Consider the following 14,812-nt stretch of genomic DNA (forward strand, 5'->3'; position numbering starts at 1 on the left):
TGAGCGCGCGCTTGTTCGCAGTTTGGAGCAGAGCAGAGCGCGCTCTAACATCTACCGGAACACCTTTTCAGATTGTATATATATCCCTCCGCTTGTTATGTTAAAACAAGAACGGTGGATGATATAGCAATGCCAACATCTGTGCCCATTAAAATGCGCTGCGTCATCGGCGTGGTGGACATAAAGTTACTTTTACAGTTTGGCTTCTGTAATAATCTTACCAAGAGATCTATTTCTCTTGGCGGCAGCTCATTAGCCACTACCTCATAACCTCTGATGACGTTTATGGCGCCAGAAATCAAGGGTTTAGTGAGCAGCCTGTGTGTGTCGGCTGGCGGATATTCTCCGTTATCTGTGCTATGTTGGCGGTACCGTAAACGTCGGACGTTGTAAGGCTGAACATCGGTTGGTTAGCCATCATTCGCGCTACTACAATAAGGTCGTTTTAAGAGTCAAGATGGTGATACTACGCAGCAGTGGCGGTGTCGGAGCTGAGCCGGTTGCAACAACTCCGAAGAGGAGGTCTATGGAGTTGGATACAAGCTCCGAGTTTCTGTCGCTGCTTCCCGCGTCGCAGAGAAAGTCCGCCCGGCTGACCCGGTCCTCCCGGGCCATGGATGACAGCTTCAGCAGTCCCGAAAATAACACGCCGAATGTGAGCATTTACACTTTGTCAGCTGCTCAGAAAACGAGATCACTATTTGTTAGGTGTATAAATTATCTATGAGCGCAACTTTGCTCTGCTAGTTTTGCTAGCATGCTAAGCTAACTAGCTTGCTACCTTGTCCTCTCGTCACTTTACAGTCACATTATCCGAATGAGCACTCAGTCTCTGCTTACATCTTACGGAGACTCGTATGTCTATTGGACATAGGTTGATTCATGTGTAACGACCATTTATAAGCTTTACAGTCAAAATAAAATAGTTATTAAGTTGTTTTTTAATTTTAATGTGTTGTTAACTGTTATCTATAACAATACGAATATGTTACTAGACCAGGTTGCCAAGTAACCGATAGTTAGTCCCTAAGTTAACTGTCTGATAAGGGGGTGTGTTTTGGCATGTGCTGTTGTAGAGGATTGATTGGAAGAAGGGATGGGGGAACTGTTCATTCATTCATTCATTCATTCATTCATTCATTCATTCATTAAACTTTATCTCAGACTTGTCTGTTACCTCATAATAGAAATTAAATTACTAAATGTGGCTAATAGATTTTAACCCAGTTTTTCCACAGAAAGCACTAATTTGTAAAACAGACTGCGGGGCAGCTTTCTGTAGGATTATCCTTGACCTCAGTTTAAAACATGTCCTTTATCTAGTCTATACATCCATGCTGAGCTCACATTGATGTTGAGTTATAATGATCACAAACTAGCTAATATATTATGAGAGTAAAACCAGTGCTTACTTTTAGACCCATATTTTTACTCCATAAAGACAATACACCCTCTGAGACACACAACAATAATTTCAACGAAGAGCTGGCAGAGATGGTGGTCAGTAGCAGTCAGTTTATTTTAATTGAATAATCTGCAATATTCTAAAAAGAGAGTGATAGCGGTAACTGTTTTTTAATTATCTTAATGTTTAAAGTTAATCAATAAATATTTTTCATTCAAGTCCATGATTAATTAGAATTTCTAATTCAATAGAGGAAATACTCATTCCTTCTATATGTGTAAACTGTAAAATACTAATGTGACCAGGGACACGCTGACGTGAAGCAGGACGAGGGAAGTGGTCTCAATCACTCTCTGAGGACCCGAAGACAAAGAGAGGTCTCTTATTCTGACATGGAACCAAAGACCAGCTCCCCTGTGAATGAAGACAAGGCTGGAGGATGCTGCACCAGGTAATACAAGCCCATTCATTTTAATATTAGTGGTACTTTTTAACTGACTATGATCGAGTTGTAGGACTTAATACATTCAATATTATTAATTGTCATACATTTACTGCACGTGACCTATATTTTATACTGTGGCATTGTTGTAAAAACTCTTTGTTTCAGCAACAAATTCTCCTAATAAATGTTTATCCTCACAAATCTGATGTACGGTACATCCTACATTGGGGATATTTCAAATTTTTTTGTTAATGTGTGGAAATATATGCATATTTTTTACACTCAAATAATAAGTAATGATACAATAGTAAGTGACACAAAGAACTCATTTTCCTCTCTTCAGGAAATCGTCCAGACTACAAAGAGAGGGAAAAGCATCCAGTGGTAAACAGCAAGCAGGTACAGTTTGCTACTGTATCATTTCTCTACAAAGAACACAGAAGCTTTTAAATGTTCCAGTACACAAAGCTTAATGAGCAGTATTCAGTTTTGAGTAGAGTCTATATCAGAAAGCTAACAAAAACTGTTTCCGTTGGTGCCCCAGATGTTCCAGATGAAGTAGAGGGGTCGTCCACTCCCAAGAGGAGCCGCTTTAATCTACAGAACCGAGAAGTGGAGGAAGAGGAGGAGGAAGAGGAGGATCGATCAGTGCGACGTAGTTCCCGAATCACCAGATACAAACTGAATTCCCGCAACCAGTCAGTGCTCTACGACCGCCTCATCACCAAGTGAGTTCAACATTGAGTCCAAAATCTTTTGGCTCCTTCCTCACTGCTTCAGTTCAAAATAAAGCTGATCTATCACTTGAAGTAGTATCTTAACAAGTAAATTGACATAAACAGTGGGCTCTGGGTATGCATTTTAAACTAATGAGTAATTAGAATACAGATGAACTTTGATAAAAATCTGATCATTTCTTCCTCTGATTGTCCCTCAGCACTGCTGAAGCTGTTCTCCAGAAGATGGACGACATGCAGAAGATGAGACGCAGACTGAGAGATAGAGACACTAAAGAAGAGGTAATAATCCACAAAGGAAACTTAAATTATTTCACAGTGTAATCATAGTGTAATCTTGCCATTGGATAATGTGTTACAAGCTTCAAAATAATGAATTAAGCAGCATTTGACCTGTTTCCTCTGAGCAGCTCGGCATGTACACCCGGGGAAGAATGAGAAGCTCTCTGAGGACGAATGTGGACAGTAAAGATACTGAGGAGGAGAACCAAGGTGAGAAGGATTAGGTTTAATAACCACTTAAGGTAGGTGAAGCATGCTGGTCTGGTTCCATCCAATTTTGGAGAAAATTTATTCTGAGTTTAATACACCTGAAAGCCTCAACTTATTGCAAGGCATACTAAAGACACCTGCATACACAAGTGTGTTTCATAGACTAACTCTATACAATGTCATCAGAAGCAGAATTGTTCAACCTTTGTTTTTTAAGAAATAATAATTCTGCCCTAAAGAGCACAGTTGTTTTTTCCCTGTTGCAGAAACCTCACCAGATTTGATCTTATTAACAGGAGGGGATGAGGCCGATCACGATGAAGAGGAGGAGGAAGATAGAGAAGAGGATGATGAGGAGGAAGAAGATGAAGAAGATGACGATGAAGATGGCGAGGATGAGGAAGAAGAAAATCAGAGGCGTTATGACTTCAGGCAGCGAAAAACTGTGGTTCGCTACCAGGCCCCACAGGATGGTACTGCTTATATTGTTTAAATGGCTGCATATGCTTGCTTCAAATAAATAAATGCAAATTTAGGTCATTTCCACCTTTTTTTTAGTTAGTGTTTATAGTTTCTACCAGTATTCTGGCATTCAAATTGGTTTCAGTGACTTTTTTGAAGTTCTCAGCATGTACCTATTTGCTACCCTATAAAATACACCCACACAGAAACTGGGTGACTCATTGGATTTATTAAAGCAGATTTGGCACAGGAGAAAAAATATGTATGACAGCCTTTTATTAAATTGAGTTTGATGAGGTTTCTTATTGTTTCTCATAGAACCCAGAGAGCCCAGGAAGCGCAGCATGTACTTCAAAGACCACTCATCTCCTACCAGACGCAGGTTTAGATTCAGCTCCACGGCCCCCAGGAGCCCCTACAACAGAAGAACCAGCAGGTTAGTATGACAACACAGCCACCGGCTATCACTCCGAAACTGAGAAATATAACACCAGCTATGGAGGACACACTTGATAGTCTTATTAATACCTCATGGAATACTGTTAGAACTTATTGTAGCAGTCTACAGAAGTGGTCTGACTAATACAGTATCGAGAACAAGATCACACCCATTTTCATTCTTAAATTTGTACATATCTTTTTGTTTCTGATTCTCTTCATCCCACCCTCAGGAGTAGTTCTGAGAGGTAAGACCCTCACTACTTGTCCTTGTGTTTATTGTTAGTCTGTAGTTCGTTTTTGGGGTGCTGTCTGTCTTTGCAAGTGCCGTGGTTGTTGGTAGATGGGGCACATTTGGGTGACACCATGGTTAAAGTATTGAGACGGTGAACCAAACTTCACCAGAAATGAATCATTGTTCAAGCATTGTTTGACAGCTGAATTTCTGTTAGTGAGTATTTTGTGTATTTTACTTTCATATAGTCAGAAGCTTATCTTGCCTTTACCATTAACAAGCTTTGAATACTATGTGTTTGATTTATCACATTGAGCCTGTAAGGTGAATTCTGTAGGTCAAGCCCCCCTTGTGTGTTCAGGTGGAGTGTTAGTCAGGTGTCGTGCTGCATGGTGATGGTGTCATTTAAAGTGGTTGAAGAGTCACCCTTGTGTTGTTGCTGCACATGATCCATAATCAAAAACTGCTTTTTTCTCAATTCATGCATTATTACTGTTGTATCAGAAATCTGTATTTATATATAAACACATTATAATACTTACTGATTAGTGGGTGTTAATGGTGTTGTGTATTTGATCTTGTTCATTTGTTTGTTTTAACTGACTGTTTGGTTAAAGTTTTTAATACTAAATAATCTAACTCCCTCATGGGCACTCACAAGCATTGATTCCTGTTTTGTTGCTGAGGGCAACATAACAAAAACATGGACCTAAGTGTTGTTAGGATCCTTTTTAATAGATAAACTGATAGTCGTAATGATACATATAGGTTGACAGATAACGTTGCTACATCTTTTGCCTTTGCAGAAGGAGACACGCCATCCACAGTAGTGACTCCACTTCCTCATCTTCAGATGATGAGCAATTCCAGAGACGTAGAAGTAAGAACAGGAGCAGGTCAGTCAACAGGTGAGAGCGTCAGCAGCAGCTGTCATATACAGTACAGTTACAGGTAGAAAATACAACACAGCCCATAGCTGGAATACAGAGGTGGGTGACAGAAGGTATAATAGTAACTATTGTACAATCATTATACTAGGCCAATTTTCAACCAAAAGAAGTTCACTAAAAAAAAAAAACTTTTTTTGTGACCTATTTTGTCCCTTGGTGATAACATTTGGATAGAGTGGGTTCAATTAAGTTGTGTTTTAAAACAATATATTCTTACTATTGTACAAAATCTCTTAGGAAAAAATATTTTAGTGAGAAAATAAACATGTTCTTTGTTGTTTTCCATGTTTTTCCTGCAGATGTCTGCCAATGAACCTTGTGAAAGAAGACTTGCTGGGGATCCACAAGGACAGGATGAAGATTGGAGCCAGCCTCGCTGATGTAGACCCCATGCAGATAGACAGGACGGTAAGCTGCATAGATAAATAGATAGATGGATGAACACAGCTGCCCAAAGTAGTAGTAGTAGTAGTAGTAGTAGTAGTAGTAGTAGTAGTAGTAGTAGTAGTAGTAGTAGTAGTAGTAGTAAAAGAAAAAACAATTTTTGTATTCCTGTTAATAGTACTGGTGAATAGATAATTGGACAGTTAAGTTAAGTTGTAGGTCAAACACAGAGATTAAATATTAATCGGGCAGTAATAGTATTATGAGCAAATAATCTAAACATAACGCTATTTGTCATCCAGGTGCGGTTTGAAAGCATTGGAGGTTTGAGTAGACACATCTCAGCACTGAAGGAGATGGTGGTCTTCCCTCTCCTCTACCCGGAAGTCTTTGAGAGGTTCAAGATACAGCCTCCCAGGTAAAAAATGTTTTTGTTCAGCAGATAGTATTCATTTTTCATCCTGTGACTCAATATCTGTCTCTTTGTCCTTTTTTTCCCCCTGAGCTTGTCCAATCTCCTCTCTACCAATGCCTCAGGCTGCAAGTTACACCCTAATAAACTCCTGGTCTTTGTCATATTTTCTCTTGTCTTCAGGGGTTGTCTATTTTACGGTCCTCCAGGCACTGGGAAAACCCTTGTAGCCCGAGCACTGGCCAATGAGTGCAGTCAGGGGGAAAGAAGAGTGTCTTTCTTTATGAGGAAAGGAGCTGACTGCCTCAGTAAGTGGGTGGGAGAATCTGAGAGACAGCTGCGACTGCTTTTTGATCAGGTAAACCAAACTCCATTGTACATCATACTTTGTGGGATCAACAGAGATTGTTGTTGGTTCCTTTTTTGTTGGTTGCTGTCAGAAAACATGTAAAAGCAAACTCACTATATTTGGACAGATTAACTTTTAGATTAGAATAAAGTAAACTAATGAAGTTACTGTCTGTACATTATCAAATGGGAAGATGGATGCAGAAGATAATGCAATTTGTAACTAATGGAATTCCTATTGAATTGTTTCTAGGCATACCAGATGCGTCCGTCCATCATCTTCTTCGATGAGATTGATGGTTTGGCTCCAGTCAGGTCTAGCCGTCAGGACCAGATCCACAGGTGAGCATCACTCCTTTCTTTCTTTCTTTGTACAGTACATGGTACGGTGCTTAGTGAGTATGAAATGTACAGAGTGGAACAGGGAAAATTACCGATTGTGTTGTGGGTTGCCCGAAAAGGTGATAAATAAAATAAACTATTTCATCTTAATCAGCATCTAGCATTGATCATCATAAGCCTAACTCATGCTTCACATGAGAACAATCATAGTTAATTGTATACACCAAAATTACATAATTGCCTCGCAGCTGTTGCGAGTCAAACTTAATATTTTGCGCCGGCTGAAATTTTAAACAACTTGGATGCAGCTGCAACTACCCACCTCTTAATCAGAACTGAACACAAAGGGCTTATACAACCCTTGAAAGTCTGTCTGTTGCAAAATTCTTGTGATCACATTACACACAAATCATCATTTAATGCCTGACTGTTGGGGTGATTGGTGGCCAATCCGAAAATAAATGATGACATTTAGATAGATAGACTTTATTAATCCCTGAAGGGAAATTGGGTCGTCATAGCAGCGAGGTACATTTAAATACACTAAAATACAATAGATGGTGGTAATAGTACTGATGATATGATATATTTATTGTAGTAGCATGTTGGAATCATAATTCCTGTATCTTTCAGTTAGTATCTTTTTCAAGAATATGGCACTACTCTTGAAAAAGACAATTTTGCTAGATATAGTGATAGTTACCACAAACCAGAATAATTAATTTGGCTCAGTACACCGCAGTTATATACTCTTTATGATAGAGGGATAGTGTTGACCAGTTAGAAAACGTAATCTCTTTCTGTCTCTGTAGTTCCATTGTGTCAACCCTGTTGGCTCTTATGGATGGATTAGACGCTAGAGGAGAAGTTGTTGTGATAGGAGCTACAAACAGACTGGACTCCATCGACCCAGCTCTGAGAAGACCAGGACGCTTCGACAGAGAGTTCCTCTTCGGCCTGCCAGACAGGGAGGTAAGAAACTGGAGATGTCCTTTAAGAGATAATAAAAAAAATTGACATGTGAGTTACAGTCAAATCTGAGAGCAGACAAGACTTTCAGCTTCTAAATACTGGATCTGATTTTGAAATGCTGTGACTTTTTTTTTCCTATGGCAGGCGAGGAAGGACATTCTGAAGATCCACACCAGACAGTGGACTCCACCACCTTCTGACACTTTTCTAGAAGAGCTGGCAGATAAATGTGTTGGTATGTTTGCGTACCATAATGCAAAAACAGTGGTCAGCTTGATACTTCTTTCTAAACTTCCCCAGTGCAAATAACAATTGCATTAGATTCAAATGATCAATACTGTATACCTTTTTTATTAACATCAAAGAAAGTAATTCTATTCTAAGTGCAACTTGAAATAATACCGGTATGACCTGTGTTAAAGACCCAAGATATAATAGTAATAATAATAATAATAATCATTTATATCAATTAATTAAGTTTTGCACAACAGATTGTATACTGATTGTGTAAATAAGCGTTATAACAATCTCTCTCTTTTCTTGTTAGGTTATTGCGGAGCAGACATCAAGGCAGTGTGTTCAGAGGCTGCCCTGTGTGCACTGCGGCGTCGCTACCCACAAATCTACTCCTCATCGCAGAAACTAGTGCTTGACATCAACTCCATCGCTATCACAAACAAAGACTTTATGTCCGCCATGTCCAAGATGGTGCCTGCTTCCCAGAGGTATAACCAAAATAACTGTATAGTACATTTTTATATAGTGCTGCCTCCTTTTTTAGGGTGTAAACTGGTGCCTGGTTCTTGCACATGGTTCTTATTAAGTATGATGTTGTTTGTGATTCTTAGGGCAGTTGTATCACCAGCCAAGGCCCTGATACCTGCCATTCGTCCTCTGCTGAGCGCCGCCCTGCAGGACATTCTCCACACAGTCAGAAGAGTGTTCCCACATGCTGAACAAGGCTTAAAGAGGAAGAAAGAACAAGGTGCAGCCCTCTTGTTCTGTTTTGCATTCATTTATTATAGCCCTCGGTTGTGTTCATGGTCATGCATTTTTTTTTTACTTCATTTAACAAATTTCCCCTTTTTCCATAAGTAATTACAGAAAAGGAACACACCTAGATTGATTGTTCATCAGGAGTGACTGCTATACTGTGTGTTTATTTCCAGATGTGGCCTGTGGTGTGTCTGAGGATGATCTGATGTTCAGTGACGATGAGGAGTCTGAAGTCCACTCCAATGGACAGACCTCTCACTCCCAACTCAAAACACCTGTTGCTAAGGGTCAACTCAATCTCAACAGGTTGGTTAGGGTTATATTCAGGGAGGAATATAATATACAGGGGGTTTATTCTTTCAAATAATCACTGTTTTTGTTTATAAACATTGTTTCACATAATTGGTCAATCAAAATATTAGTTGTAGTTATATATACAGTGTATGGAAAAATACCGCTAATGTATTTATGGAGTTTACACTGTGTAGTTTTGGGTCTCATAGTTGTCTTGCTTTTATTCCCTTTAGTTTTGCTTTACTTTAGAAGTGCTGTGAGCTGTCTGGTGTCCCAGTGACCTGAATCTTTTTTCAAGAACTGTCAGGCAAATTAATGAGCCCACATTAGACCATGGAAATAAATCTGCATTCCTATCACTTTACCCATCACTGTCTCTGTTATCTCTCCTTGTTTTAGGAGTGTGCTGAGCCACCCAACCTCCTACCGGCCCAGGCTGCTGTTGGAGGGCAGACCAGGCTCAGGTCAGAGCTCCCACCTGGCTCCAGCTGTCCTCCACACTCTGGAGAAATTCACTGTGTACACACTGGACATGGCCGTGTTGTTTGGCGCCAGTGCAACTGCACCGGAAGAGACATGTGCTCAGGTAAATTATTATTTATATACATATTTAGTAACATATAACAACTCATGAGATGCCCTCGGGTTGGGTCATTTACATGTAACCAGCCCCAAGTTGTATAAAATCGGGAGTCCTAACCAACTGGGGTACACTAGAGGTAGTCTTTATTCTTGCAGCCTTGTCAAATTCAGTGTGTTCTTTTCAGTGGACTTCACTGGCCAAAATGGCTGCCACAGAGATTGTAGTTCATGGGCCCCACATCCTTACACCGTGGGAAGTGGGGATAAATATGTACTACAGACAAGTAGTCGTATGAAAGAGGTATGATATTGCCAAATGTCTGGAAGTTGCTTGTGTTATGACCAGCAGTAAAGAAAAAACCACAAAGGTATTCACTGAATATTCATTTGGAATGGAGAAAATAGAACAATATTATAATAATAATAATAATAATAATAATAATAATAATAATAATACAATATTAATGTTTCTCTGTCATATCTTCTGCAGATCTTTGTTGAAGCGAAGCGGACCTCTCCCAGTATCCTGTACATCCCTCACATTGGACAGTGGTGGGAAACGGTGGGTCCAGCCTTAAGGGCCACCTTCCTCAGCCTGCTCAGCTCAATCCCTGCCTTCGCTCCTATATTGCTTCTGGCTACGTGCAGCCTGCAGTATGACCAACTCAGTATGGAGGTATGGAAGAAATGATGATACACTGTAGATTTAGATTGGTAATACATTAGGGTACAGCATTTAAAACATATCTGTGGAATTAAAATAAGATGTCACTGCATCTAGTTTTTAAAAAATATATATGAAAGGATTCGTTCTACACAATACTCCTCTATAAGTCTCTCAGCTCTTAACTTTCTTGTGACTTTCTTGTCTCAGGTTCAGGAGTTGTTTCGTGTAGAGTATGGAGAGGTTTTCCATGTCCAGGTCCCCACCACCAGAGAAAGAAGAAACTTCTTTGAGGATCTGATCCTCAATCAAGCTGCCAAGGCCCCCACCTCAAAGAAGAAAGCTGGTGAGAAATAGAAGAGTGTGGTAATAAAATACAGATCAAAGCTAGCTTTGCATGATCTGTAGTTTCATTGATATATGATACACCCATTATACCTATTAGCTACAGTACATCAAATAACGTTAATTTAACCCAAAAATGTTCATTGGACCTGCCGTGGATTGAGAGAGAAAAATGTGAGGCAATAATGTGTGTAAGGCGTTTTTGGGGGGCGAGAAAAAGAAGTTGCCATATTCATTCATCCAAATAGGTGGATTTTGGAGTGTAAATACAGAGAAGAGAGGAAGGATGCCTGCACACTGAAAGTATTTAGAAACGTATTTTTAGTGAATGTAAGCGGAACTGCCACCAGCTCAATGGGAAATCCTCATAGGTGTAGTGTGACACACGAGAAGTTTGATTGTGGAAATTCTGCAATTAAATTACGCAACATCTGTTTAAGTGGCGGCACAGTGTGGTATTGCTTATCTTGGCAGGAACAGATTTTAAAATTTTTTTTTGAGGGTGAAATTCTTTGTTGGTCACTCAATGCACATCTACGATCCTCCCACTTTGTTCAGTGCTCCATGCATTGGAGGTGCTTCCTGTCGCCCCTCCGCCTCCTCCACGTAAGCTGACAGAAGAGGAGATCCAACGATTGGAGGAGCAGGAAGAAGATACCCTAAGGGAGCTCCGCCTCTTCCTGCGTGATGTCACCAACCGCCTCTCCCAAGATAAACGCTTCAAGGCTTTTACAAAGCCTGTGGATTTAGAAGAGGTAGCTGTTCCATTATATTCTATTGTCTCAGTCATTTCCTGTTATCCCCTAATAAAGTATTACATAAGGGCTGACTCACTGTTGGCTTAACTGAGAATAATGTCTGTACTCCAACAGGTTTGTTGTTGTAGTACAGTCTTCCATTATTCCATAGAGTGTTCAGTTTGATCAATTTTACACACGGTCGTACTCACAGCAGCCTCTTTCCCATGTGTTTTTAGGTACCAGATTATGCTGAAGTGATCAAGAAGCCTATGGACCTGTCAACAGTTCTCTCTAAAGTCGACCTCCATCGGTATGGGACGGTCAAAGAGTTCCGCCAAGACGTAGATCTCATCTGGCAGAATGCCCTCGAATACAACCCAGACAGAGACCCCTCAGGTACACACAGTGAACAGCAAAGAACATACTCACTATACTCATGGAAAAAATATACAGTCTTATTACTTACAGTAACTGATTAGGTTAACGCAACTGTTTGAACATTAAAAATAAGCATTCTTGCTCATTTGAGTGTGAATTTGTGTGTGTTTACTCCAGACCGCCAGATCCGCCACAGAGCATGTGCATTGAAGGACACCGTCCATGCTATCATCAGAGATGAACTGGATGAAGATTTTGAGAAGATTTGTGAAGAGATCCAAGTGTCGCGCAGCACAAGAGGTGAATGGTGTGTGCATGTGTGTGTACATGCATATAGTTAGGTTACTTAGGCCAGCTTCAGGGATCACACTAACATTCTGTGAGGCCAGCTTTAACATATTAACCAGTGTAGATCATTTTAGTTACCCAGTTACCCTGACTTGGTTAAATGACTAATACTTAGTGGCTAATTTTGAAAACCTTTAATGAAGTACTTGCACTAAGATTAAGCTACTGTACTATACTACTATATTCTGTTTTCAGTTATTCAGCTATTCAGCTGTTTTATCATTTAACTCACTCAACTTCTCACAGAAATATAATCAAGCTTGTGCATTTCTCTCCTGTTTCTCTTCAAGTACAACTCATTTGATTTAAACCAAGATTGCACAATTGCATCCACTTAAACCAGACCTTCAGTTTCAGAATGCATTGAGTTTAAGTGTACAAAAACAGTTTCACGCATATGTAGAATGACAAAAATATATTGTGCTTTCTTTATCTTAGATTGCTCCACTGTCCAGTTTGCACCCTCCTTCTACCATGTCCTTCCCAAACAGTCCAGACCTCCTGCTGAGGCCAAGATCACTGACATGACCCCACAAAGAGAGGCTGGACCCACAGCTGCAGTTACTCCCAGTACAAGTGCCTCTGCTGTTACAATGCTTAGAAACACAGGTAAAGACTACTGTGGATTTTTTTTTTTTTTAAGAAAGAAAATTATTTACTTAAAGTACTATAACAAATTCCTTATCCCCTTTTGTTGCTCCAGCCCAGAAAAAGAAAAGGCGAAAGAGTCGCTGGTCCACCGGCTTCTACGCAAAGAGGAAGTCTTCCTCCTCTCCTCACACGTCCAGAGACGACACACACTTGGGGTCTGATGAGGAAGAGGAAGATGGGGACGACGAGGAAGAGGTTGAGAAGGGAGCAGGAGCAGATTGTAATGAGGAGACTGGAGGAGAAGAGGAGCAGATGGTGGTTGATGTAGAGTCAGGGCCTGCACCAGCTCAGGAAGGAAGAGAGGAGATGAGTCAGGCTGCTGAAGACAGAGATGGTGACCAAATACAGAAAGACAAAGAAGATGTGAATAAAGCTGTCTCAGATCAACCAGGACAGTCGGAGGAAAACAACAAAGCGTTGACAGGAAAGGCAGGAAATGAGAACAGTGAAACAATTTCAGTGAACACTAACCAGAACAGTCACACTGAGACAGAGGGAGATACCCAGGGACAATCCAATACAGAGGAGAATGAAACTAATAGCCAAAAGCTGACAGAAACTGAGACCAACAAATGTCAAACTGCAATAGAAGCAGATGACAGGAACAACAAGGTAGTTACTGTAGAGGAGGCAGAGCAGAACGGCCCTGCGGAACAAATGGAGGTGGAAGCAACACAAATCTCAACTGCAGACGCCTCTGAAGCTGTCAGAGGAGAGGAGGACACAGGCCCAGGTTTGTTATGAACATTCACACAATAACACTTGTAGCTTGGCTTTTTAACTTAAAAGTGTAGAGAAATTATTTCAAGTGAAATTGAGACCTTCAGTCCACTCAATCCCTATCTAAAGTGTTGTCGGTGTAGTGTTTCGAGAGAAGAGCGAGGTGCAATCACAGCATTTCATAGTGAATGTGTCAGCAGACTGTCATCTATTGTAGACGTCTAAATGCTTTGTGCTTGCATATTGTGTCTCAGATCGGAGCGTGAGGCGCATTACTCGGGCTCTAAAGAACGCTGTGCTGCAGCAGCAGATGATCGATGTGGACAAGGCTCTGCAGATCCTGGACCAGGAAACTCCTCCTCTGGTTGTGGACAGTGACAAATTAAAGGTGTGTGTGATACTGTGTGTGTCAGTTTCCTTATAATTAATGGTCAGATGGGTTTTCTGCATCTTGACTTTACTCATAGTAGCTCTAACAAAACATCCTCCATCCTGTACTCTTGGCTAGGAGGGTATGAAGTTTGACAACTAAAAAATGTAATCTCCATGTCATTCCTCTTTCTTCCTGATTTGTTCAGGAGCTCTTGGAGAGAGTGGTGACAAAGACCGAAGGCTATGAGGTGTACAAGCTGGAGAAACTCTACGCTCTGCTCTGTCAGAGCATCTATAGGCACCGACGAGACTACAACAAAACTGCACTAATAAAGGTTTGTATTAGTCTGTACTCATGAGCAGATGTAGCCTTTTTTAACTGCATACATTCAGATTTATAGGCTGTCAGTAAGCCTGTGAACAGCAGGGCACACCTGATCATTAACACTGTTAGTTACACCTGTGTTTTTCCGCTATGCCACAACATCTACAGTAAAGGGGATATTCCAGTTTCCTCATTGTGTTATTGCAGTGTTATTTAAGAGGAGTGAAATGTTAAGGTGCTTACTTGTAGCTTTAACTGTTTAACTTTTGCTCAAAGTACTTTAATGTTTCTAATCTGTTTCCCTTTCTTCTCATTTGATTAGGAGTTGGAACAGGAGATTGAAGACTTCTGTTGACTCTACAGGAACTAAGATGTGACCACTTATTATGCTCATGATGTTATAGCTGTGTAAATATACAAACACTGGTTCTATTTTCATAGAAACCTACAGGCACATATATTTGTGCATTAGCTAAATCTTTGTATTACCTGTTTTGTTTATATTTAATTAAATGGTTTTCATTGTGTTCCTTTTTGTGTGCTCAAGATTTAGTTTTCAGTTTGTGAGGAATCATGTGAGAGCTATGATAGTGTGACCTTAGCAATATCAATTGGCAAATGCTGATTCACTTAGCCACAGCAGTGTGTAGAGTATTAGAAAGTATCAGGATTACTTTCTTTTCCTCTTATTTTTTGATGATATTTCTGTTACATGTTGTGTTAACAGTTGACACTGAAATGTTGACTGAAGAGTGGACTGGCTGAAAGAATTAAC

General features: G+C 40.3%; 1 protein-coding gene and 1 non-coding gene across 3 annotated transcripts; both read left to right on the top strand.

The window, feature by feature from the left end:
- The first annotated feature begins 146 nt into the window (after positions 1-146).
- On the top strand, positions 147-14,564 carry LOC127367598 (ATPase family AAA domain-containing protein 2). Of its 2 annotated transcripts, XM_051407599.1 has the most exons (30): positions 147-655; positions 1,711-1,856; positions 2,194-2,249; positions 2,395-2,578; positions 2,788-2,869; positions 2,998-3,079; positions 3,376-3,552; positions 3,860-3,977; positions 4,213-4,227; positions 5,021-5,122; positions 5,464-5,572; positions 5,851-5,966; positions 6,144-6,318; positions 6,562-6,650; positions 7,463-7,622; positions 7,767-7,857; positions 8,170-8,347; positions 8,471-8,607; positions 8,792-8,924; positions 9,312-9,498; positions 9,985-10,170; positions 10,369-10,504; positions 11,062-11,258; positions 11,480-11,639; positions 11,799-11,921; positions 12,408-12,578; positions 12,673-13,353; positions 13,595-13,728; positions 13,919-14,047; positions 14,360-14,564. In XM_051407599.1, the coding sequence occupies exons 1-30, from the start codon at positions 458-460 to the stop codon at positions 14,390-14,392; spliced, it is 4,485 nt and encodes a 1,494-aa protein (XP_051263559.1). In that variant the 5' UTR covers positions 147-457; the 3' UTR covers positions 14,393-14,564. The 2 variants fall into 2 exon arrangements, with proteins under 2 accessions (XP_051263559.1, XP_051263560.1); XM_051407600.1 differs by lacking the exon at positions 4,213-4,227.
- On the top strand, positions 9,646-9,780 carry LOC127367775 (small nucleolar RNA SNORA5). Its single transcript, XR_007885543.1, has one exon. It is a non-coding gene; the product is annotated as a small nucleolar RNA SNORA5 (small nucleolar RNA).
- Positions 14,565-14,812: the final 248 nt, after the last annotated feature.

Source organism: Dicentrarchus labrax, unplaced genomic scaffold (genome assembly GCF_905237075.1).
Source record: "Dicentrarchus labrax unplaced genomic scaffold, dlabrax2021, whole genome shotgun sequence".
Taxonomy (NCBI): Eukaryota; Metazoa; Chordata; class Actinopteri; family Moronidae; genus Dicentrarchus; species Dicentrarchus labrax.

Bases quoted from the DNA above. Each gene is read 5' to 3' on its own strand.
- LOC127367598 (XM_051407599.1), top strand. From the start codon at position 458: ATGGTGATACTACGCAGCAGTGGCGGTGTCGGAGCTGAGCCGGTTGCA. The intron at 10,171-10,368 runs GTATGGAAGAAA...TTCTTGTCTCAG, and splicing joins ATGACCAACTCAGTATGGAG to GTTCAGGAGTTGTTTCGTGT. The intron at 13,729-13,918 runs GTGTGTGTGATA...TGATTTGTTCAG, and splicing joins TGGACAGTGACAAATTAAAG to GAGCTCTTGGAGAGAGTGGT.